General features: G+C 41.4%; 2 protein-coding genes across 3 annotated transcripts; one reads left to right on the forward strand and one right to left on the reverse strand.

Annotated features, from left to right (window-relative positions):
* The first annotated feature begins 732 nt into the window (after positions 1-732).
* LOC102714958 (U-box domain-containing protein 33-like) lies at positions 733-3,455 on the forward strand. 2 transcript variants are annotated; one of them, XM_006662522.2, is made up of 8 exons: positions 733-1,317; positions 1,478-1,599; positions 1,748-1,869; positions 1,971-2,075; positions 2,178-2,268; positions 2,371-2,514; positions 2,632-3,030; positions 3,111-3,455. In XM_006662522.2, exons 1-8 carry the CDS (start codon positions 1,146-1,148, stop codon positions 3,306-3,308), a joined length of 1,353 nt encoding a protein of 450 aa, XP_006662585.1. In that variant the 5' UTR covers positions 733-1,145; the 3' UTR covers positions 3,309-3,455. The 2 variants fall into 2 exon arrangements, with proteins under 2 accessions (XP_006662585.1, XP_015697233.1); XM_015841747.1 differs by having other exon boundaries at positions 2,181-2,268.
* A 4,714-nt stretch (positions 3,456-8,169) lies between these two features.
* Positions 8,170-8,973, reverse strand: LOC102715245 (cortical cell-delineating protein-like). The gene has a single exon (XM_040528188.1). The coding sequence runs from the start codon at positions 8,916-8,918 to the stop codon at positions 8,517-8,519; it is 402 nt and encodes a 133-aa protein (XP_040384122.1). The 5' UTR covers positions 8,919-8,973; the 3' UTR covers positions 8,170-8,516.
* Positions 8,974-9,192: the final 219 nt, after the last annotated feature.

The raw sequence follows: 9,192 nt of genomic DNA on the forward strand, positions 1-9,192 counted from the left end.
AGTCAAATCCCCCGTTGTTTTGCTGGTGATTATGCTTGTAAGTAAAATTTAAATTCTAATATTTAAATTTAGAGTTAATTTTAATGGTTTTTATCCTAATTTATTTTCTAATAATTACTTTTAAATTGTTAAGAACATATATATAATAGTTGAGTAATTTTCCAGTTCTTAAGAAAATACCATAAGCTACCAAAATTTTAGCGTAAAGTTTGATACTTTCGAGTACCTAAGATACCAAGAGGTACCAAATTTTACACTAAAATTTTGGTAGCTCCCGATACCTAATTAAGAACGGTAAAATTGCTCATAATAGTTTTACTGATAGAATATTTTTAATAGTCAATAAGTCGTTTCGCGTGTGCTTTTATAAAAAAAGTGATGCTCAAAATTGCTACATACACACAAACAGAGGGAGTACTAGTTGTTTAATTTTTTTTAAAAAAAATCCAGCAAAGTTCTTGGAAATTAAGTGCTATCAAAAATTTAAAACGCCGATGATATATAGAGCATTAAAGTTCCAAAACGTCATTATCAACAGTAGGAGCTTCGATGTGATCTAGTCCTAACAACACCATTTAATTTCCCGCGAGAAAAGACACCTGAACGAACTGGAGGTTCGGACGACCTTGATCGAGGATGTGCATGGCGCCAAACTGCATGCCAACCAATCCTTTCCCTCCGTGTGCTTCAGATCTTCCAAGTTCCGTTCCAACCAGGGGTTGAAACCGAAGCAGCAGAGATTAATTTGTGCCCACATGATCAGCGGCGAGACGGTCAAGGCACGATGCGACTGTGAAATGTGCAAATTTTTTGTTCAGATGCTGATGTGACATGCGATGACGCCATGGACGCACGCGAGCTTCATTGTACTACTTAATTTTTGGGTGGAAATCGCCATGCGCGCGCCTCCGTGTCCATATTTGTCACTGTTAATTAATTAATCGAGCACTTCTCGTTCTTCGTCTTCTTCCTCCAGCCAGTGGTCGCATCCATGGTGTCGCCATCTTGGCCGGGGCGGCGTCCAAACTCCAAAGTCTCCCGGTCTATACGCCGAGAGGACTTAACCGCGTTCCTTAATCAATCGTGTCTTGTGCTTAGTGTAAAATTAAGCTGACAAGGCTAGCTGAAGATAGGCGAGAGGATCGATGGCGGCGGCGCCGGCGCCGGAGGAGAAGGTGTTCGTGGCGCTGCCGGCGGAGCCCAAGGCCGGGAGGTCGACGCTTTCGTGGGCTCTCGGCCATTTCCGCGACACCGGAGGAGGCACTGTCGTCGTCGTCGTCACGCATGTGCACGTGCCGCCGGAGATGATCCCCGTCAGTACGTACCTGCATGCCCTCTTCTTCTTGTTTTGTTTAGAATTAATCTATCCATAGCTGTAAATATGTGGCTTTCGATTTTACTTAGTTTAGAATTAATATTGAGAAATTTCGCTGTAATTTTGTGAAGTTTTTTTGTATTGATTCTGTTGTGATCACAGTGGGGGTCAAGTTTCATGCTAGTAAACTGAATCCGGAGCAGGTGAGCTTGTTCAGAATGGCTGAGCGTGAGAAGGTGAACGAGCTTTTAGATCACTACGTCAATCAATGCGTGAGGATGAAGGTAGGGTGGCATCTTCTGTAATTCCTGTGCATCCGTTATCTTGATATGACTTTTTTTTTTGAGGCATTATCTTGAGATGACTTTGGGTTGTTACTGACAGCTTAAAAGTTAGTATCTTCTCTAATATTTTTTTTGGGTAATATTTCAGATGAAATGTGAGAAGCTAGTCATTGAGAATGAAAATGTTGTAGCTGGTCTTCTGGAACTTATTGCCTTGCATGGCATCACCAAGCTAGTAATTTCAGCTGCTCCAGACAGGAATTACTCAAGGTAAATATTTTCTCTCAAATTAATATAAACAACGAAAGGTGCATTTAGCATAATTTTATATTTAGATTGCAGATTGATTTATTGGCCATTTTCGGTTTCAGAAAAATGGACAAACCAACGTCGAGGACAGCAACAGAAATTATGCAATGGGCTAGCCCATCATGCAAGATTTGGTTTGTCTGCAAGGAACGGTTAATCTGTACAAGGTACAAAGAAAATCTGGAGTAGTAAATAGTAATTTTGGGATTTCTGACCACTATCAAATAGTGAAGCTCAAGAAACAGTATCTGATTCATTTTTTATGGTAGTAGCAAGGATGTGGAAACTGCACCCGTACATACACCTTCCATTCCTGATACTGGTCACGATGTTCTGCAGTTGTCACTTCACCAGGAACAGGTTCTTCTGAGATCATGCAATGCTTTATCTTCTAGTTCTGAATATCGCGTCATGTAAGAGTGATAACATGACACAATGTTTTGTTGTTTTCCTTATCTTTAGGATGACAACAATGAGTTGGAACTGGGGTTTTATGATGAGATCAAAGAAGCATGCAAAGCAGCTGAGAACTTGATGAGTAGAGCTTTAGCCGAATCTTCCAGGCGGCAGAAAGCAGATGAAGAACTAGTTTCATCTCTTCAGAAAGTAACTCACTGTCCTTCACTAATTTATTCAGAAGTGGGATCACTTAGAAAGGAAACAAGCGAATTTCGTATGACCTTCAGATTTTTTAACTCGGATCTCGAACCATATTAATTACAGGCTAAAGAATACGAAGAGCTGTACTTGGAGGAAGTTAAAAAGAGGAAAGAGCTGGAAGGAGCTCTTGCAAGAGCAAGTAGAGAAGTTGCTCTACTGAAACAAGCAAGAGACCTAGTCAAGAATCATCAGAACACAATCATGGAGGAACCGAAAGAAGAGACTGCAGAGAATTTGATTTTGCAGCAACGCATGGTCGACATGAAGGCCGGAGACTTGGGATCCTCTGGGCAAGCAATTCTGCAGGAGTACCTTGATCATGACATCAGTGTCGTCAGAGAACTGGAGGCGTTGGTCAGACAAAGGAAGCTGGCTTCATCATCTTCTCCATCGTCAGTGATACAGTCGCCTTTCGATGAAGAATGCTGCATCCCTTCCTACTTCATCTGTCCAATCCTTCAGGTATCAACATATATTTTTTTTTCATCTGTGATGATCTGAAATAGAAATTGATCATATTTTCGTTCTGCATACGATGGCAGGAGGCGATGAGAGAGCCTTGCATTGCAGCCGATGGATTCACCTACGAAACAGATGCGATCAGAGGGTGGCTTGATGGAGGGCAGAGTGTATCTCCCGTTACCGGGCAACAGCTTGCACACCATGAGCTCATTCCAAACCTCTCTCTTCGTTCTGTGATCCATGATCATGCAAGGAGGCAACGATTTTCATTTTCCTGATGTAATGTCTACTAACTTCATCACTGATATATGTATCATCCAACCGGAAAAAAACATCGTGAAATATTTGTCACTGTTTCTTGTAAGTTTTAATCTGTCTGTAAGTATGACAGTATATTCAGAAAATATACAGCTTACGAAATGCAGAAAGAAACACCCTCATCTTTAGGGTTCCTAGTGTTATCGGTGGAAAAAACCAAACGAAATATGTGCAAATAGAAAACAACTTGTGAATAAAACTTTTATATACATGTTTGTATCGATCTAAAAGCCAAAGTTGAAAAAAAAAATTCGATGGAGAAAACCTCAAATTAACTTTTAAATCTAAGGTTGAAAATTCAAAGAGCGAAAGGAAAAGGGGAAAACCGCAGCCAGCTTCGAAGCATACCGGATGGGCTGCACGGCCCATGTAATCTGGCGCCGGCCCACGCACGTATAAACTCGGCCCGAACTCCTTAATGCTGCTCCGGCCCATCTCCGGCCTCTCTGGGATACGACGAAATTACGGCCCAGTTCTACGTGGGCCGATACTTAATCAAGATGAATCTCGGCCCTCACATGTTGATGGGCCGGCGTTGAGGCCCACCAAAGCCGGCGTTCAGCGGGGCCCAATTTGTTCACGATCCTGGGCCGATCCCTCGTGGGCCTCGAGGAGGCTGGCTGGCCTTCTTCTTCCCCGGCGGCGGCGGCGGGGGCGCTTCGGCCGTCGGCGCAAGCCGTCAAAAAAGAAGTCGCCTTTTTCGCTGTCAAGAACCGCATCGTTGATCGGCATCGGGCCATGTTGCGCGGACGGCGCGTAGCGCAGGCAGGGCCGGGCTGGCAACACGAACACGAGCATTGTTTGGTCGATCAGGATTATTCAGAGCGAGCGAGCAAGCAAACAATCAGCTTTGCATGCCCGTCTTTCATCAACTTGTCGCCGGTTAAGTCCAGACTTTTGTGTACTTAACTGGAGCTGCCAGCCAGACCGCACAATCAGCTGCTGCTGCTGCTGCTTTTTTTACGTGCGATTTGTGTGAACATATAAGCAATTGAAATGTTTTCACCAGGGTATATATCTGTATGAGATCGATGGGATAATCGATGACATCGATCAATCAATAAATATATATATATATATATATATATATATATATATATATATATATATATATGAATAGTATAAGTTCATGGTACCCATCCTGGCATGGATGCATGTGAACCTGCATACTAGTCTCTGTACATCTTGCTATCAGGGGCAGCGTTGAGGTGAGCCCCCACCGCCCCTGTTAAAGCTATACATGAGATTTTCTATGAAAAACCCTATAAAATTTTATGTTAAAGATCAATAAAAATGAGTACTGAGACTCTATCTAATTTATTCATAATCCTCTAGCATCATTGACTAGATCCGTCAGTGCTTGCTAATTGCTATATACATCAATCAATCAATCAATGCGCATGTATAAGTTTAGCGATTACCATTTGATTTCAGAGATCGCGCGATCTGACTACCAGCTAGAGCAAAGAACACGGCCGGTCTCGCAGTTTTGTTGCTTTTGAAGAACTTATCTGAGAAAAAGAAATCTGAACATGCATGGACCATGGGGGTCAACAAATTGAGCTACTAGAGCATGATCAGATCGAGCCGAGCAGTCGACAGAACGAGCGCGACGCATGCGACAAATCTACGCGCATTATCTGGTTCACGGGTGGCAGAATTAGGAGAAGGAAGTTTCATTTAATTAGGTGCCCAGTTGCCACTGCAATCAGGCCATTTGATTCTGATTTAATCTGCCTGCTAATTCGGCCATGCTCCTGCTGCTTAGCTAGCTCAGCTAATTAAGCTCTTCCCCTGTACTGTTCTCTTCTGTAATGTTCTCTCCGGTGGTGGCCACCGTGATGCTGGCTTTGGTCGTGTAGGGCTTCAGTTTTTGATACGCGACAACGACTGCCTTGTCTGAACCTGAATATTTGTGAACCAAGTTGAGCTAAGCTTTTTGCGATGACATGATCGATCGATCGATCGGTGCCAGCCGTGCATTGTTTGTCTGATTATCTCCAGCCGCTTATGCTGAAGATGAAGAAGATGATGATCAATTGATCATTACTTATGCAGTGACGATAGTACTGTCTGAATTAATAGCTGAATGTTCTTCTACTGCTATCATTGCACCGCAGCCATGCCATCCTCTAGGTTGCTGTACGAACTCACATGTTAATTACAGTTACAGTACTAGCTGGTATCACAGAACTGCATATATCAAATGCACATCGATGCTTCGTTATACGACGATTTAGGCTTCAACTTAAATCTGTCTCCCAATTTTTCACCAATAGCTTTGTTGCACATGTATACTAGGCCGTGTTCGGCAACGGTGCAAAAAAACATAGTAATAAATTAGTATATAATTAATTAATTAATTGTTAGTTATAAAAAATCAATAAATTAATTAATATAAATTTTTGAAACAACTTTTCTATAAAATATTTTCATAAAAAACATACCGTGCAGCAGTCATGTAAGCCCATACGAAAAATGAGAGAATAGAGCGGAGAAAATGCTGCTTAGATCGGCTTGCAGACGGTGGCAGATGGGGCTAGCAGAGGCCTTGGCTAACTGCAATATGGTATCTTATACGCCCATGGTTTCTTTCTCAAAAATCATTGCTAATGTGTACGGCAATCTTCAGATACTAGGTATACACGTGTAGCTACATATCAAATGCGCAGCGATTTTTCATTATGACTTGCATTGTTCGCATTTCCTGGTCATTATTATTGGATCATTGCCCAACAAGAATCTATATATTGCTCAAGAAAATAGTATGTGCATCTGCATTACTTTTTTTTTATAATTTATACTATTCTACTGTCTCATATTGAAATATAATTTTAATGACTTTTTAACATGACATTTGATCTTTTATTAGAAAAATAAAAGTACGTACTAAGCATGACTTTATTTTTGGTTGTTTCTAAGAAATTTTCCAACAAGAGAAATGCTCAGAATGTAATGTAAAAAAATCAACGACATTATGTATATTTAAAAACGTATGTAGTATATCAGCCGCAGCTGTACATATTATTGGAACCAAAGGGTGCCTTTAGCTATTAGTTAACCTAGGAGAAACTGACAATTGGCTAGACTGTAACACAGCAAGCCAGCAAGGCATCACAATTCACAGTGTTCTAGACGAGATTGTTGACGATGACCAGCTGTATGACAAGCTAAATGAAGGTGACTTTTGTCCCACGAGAAATTCTTTCATTTGGGTGCAAATGGTACATGCTATCGTTCATATGTTCAGACCCCAAATATACATGGGAATCATTACTCCACAATCCCTCTTCCTTATGGCCATATATACATGGTCCACTTTGGCCATTAATTTGCCAAACCGACATCACCTCAGTTGTATCTATCCCCACGCCACGTTCGGTAGGCCATCACTTATCCCGCACAAAAAAACACGAAATAGATTAGTACACGATTAATTAATTATTAACTATAAAAAATAGAAAAAGAGATTAATTTATATTTTTAAAACAACCTTTATATAATATTTTTTAAATATATATATACCGTGTAACAGTTTGAAAAAAAAAACATTTTTCCCATCCTTGATGAGTTACCGCTGTTTTCTATATAAATTTCTTTTACCATCCTTGAAAAATATCTCAAGATACTAAGAATTTTAGTATAAATTTTTGGTACCTCAAGGTACAATGTATGTCAAGGTACGATACTTTTTACACTAAAAAAGATGATATCTTGACGTACTTTTTCAAGAATGTTAAAAAAGCTCAAAATTTAGTGCCTTCTAGTATCCAAGGTAACAAGAGGTACTAAATTTTACATAGAAAACAGTGGTACCTTCTTAAGAATGGAAAAATTGCTCGTTTGGAAAACGTGTGCATGGAAAAAGAGGGAATATGTGTTAGTTATATGGTTTGCCGAACGTGGCCCTAGCATGTTTCCTTACCTATAGTTGTCACACCATGTTAACATTTAAATATTAACTAAAAGTTACACATTGTTAATTTATGCTACTCAATGAATGGATTTTGTAGGACAAATGGTTAAATGTGTATTTGTGTTCACGATGTATAGTTCTTGTGTAGTTGCTTCTTAGTTAGGACTTGTTTTAAGTGTAGTAATAGCTACTAATAACCCTATAATTTCTTGCAAATTTTTGTTTGTATTCTTAGAACTCTGACATAAGAACTTTGCTTGGCTTTCTTACAAAGCCAGGTGAATTTGGCTATATATATATGTATACATCCGTCAAAATAGAGTCTAGATTTATACCCATTATCTAAAAAGACAAAGTCGAGTCAATGAAAAATGACCATTTGTCTAAAACATAGACACATTTATGATTTTTAGTTAATGGAAACATTTGACATTTATAGCCTATAGCATTCGATGCACAACCAATATGTTAGTTATTTGAATGAAAAAGAATTCAATATACCCCAAGCATTATTGTGAATATCAAAATTACTATGCGTACGACTTGCTTTTACTACAATCTTACGAGAAAAAACGCTTTGTTGGTCACTATGCTTCTTGCCTCATGCCGTCTAGTCACAGCATACACTTCGGTGCCTCAATTTTGCATACGTCATCTGTCCGTCCGTCTGATCGTACTATAATCGTATGATAAAAATCGTACATATAGCAATGCTCTGGGAATGTGCACCCTAATCCTGCTTTTGGCTTGGGAGACTATCGAAGGAGCGGAACAGAAGAGTCTTTTAGTGAAAGAAGCTCTTAGCTTGATGGCTCTTCGTGGGAATCAAAGAAGGTTAATGGCCACTCACTGGGGGTTGTACACAATATCCAAACTGGCATGGTCTCGTGCCGGCTCATTCAACAAAAAAGTAATATGTGTAACATTCATATCCAAATTCCAGAGCTCCAAATTTAATTACAAAAGAATTACTTGCAACCTCGACTCATCGATTTACTGGATCATCTGAAACATAACGTATCATAAGCACACAAAAAAACAACATAATGACCAGTTAACTGATCGATCACCGGGGATCACAACTGACACTTACACACGTAATGCATACTGGCCATTACTTCCCATAAACAAACTTTGCAAGCATAAACAAAACAGAAAATTTCCCAAATTAAGTTCAGAGCTCGATCAGACTGACAGTAAACCCATGCACGCACAAACCAACCAAAGATGCATCCATGATATGGTCGATCGATTAGGCGCACTGGTAGTCGGAGGGGCAGATCTTGCCGCAGTTGTTGAGGATGAGGCTGAGGTCGACGGGGATGTTGAGGTTGAGGCCCAGCACGTTGGCCTTGATGGCGGTGCAGAGGCAGACAGCGGCGTCGAGGTCGACGAGCCCGTCAAGCAGCGAGCAGCAGGGCTCGTACGGCGCCGCCCCGATCTTGGCCTTGACGAGGCCGAGCACGTTGGCGCACACGTGCAGCTTCAGCGCGTCGCGCGGGCACGAGCCGCCGTAGCTGGGCTTCGGCCTCGGCGCCGGCGGCTTCGGCGCCGGTGGCTTCGGCGTCGGCGGCTCCGGGCAGTAGGTGCAGGCGCTCGCCACGGCCACGGCGAGGAGGCTCACTGCCAGAACAAGCGCTGCCTTCGCCGCCATTGCGATCTATCGAGCAAGTGAGCTAGTTTGCTAGGCTGCTTTAGCTAAGCTCCTGCTTGCTTGCTGTGTGTGCTGGGGAGTGTGCATGGCGAGTGGTATTTATAGTGGCCGTGGAGGAGAAGATCGGAAGGACATTAATCGATTTGGAGATCAGAATGAAATGGATGTGTGGATGGTGAGCCAATTAAATCGTGCATGTGGTCCAATTGGGCGAATAGGATCGATCATTTCTGCTTAATTATATATTTGTTTCAGATTGGTACGTGCATGAATC

Source organism: Oryza brachyantha, chromosome 10 (genome assembly GCF_000231095.2).
Source record: "Oryza brachyantha chromosome 10, ObraRS2, whole genome shotgun sequence".
NCBI lineage: Eukaryota > Viridiplantae > Streptophyta > Magnoliopsida > Poales > Poaceae > Oryza > Oryza brachyantha.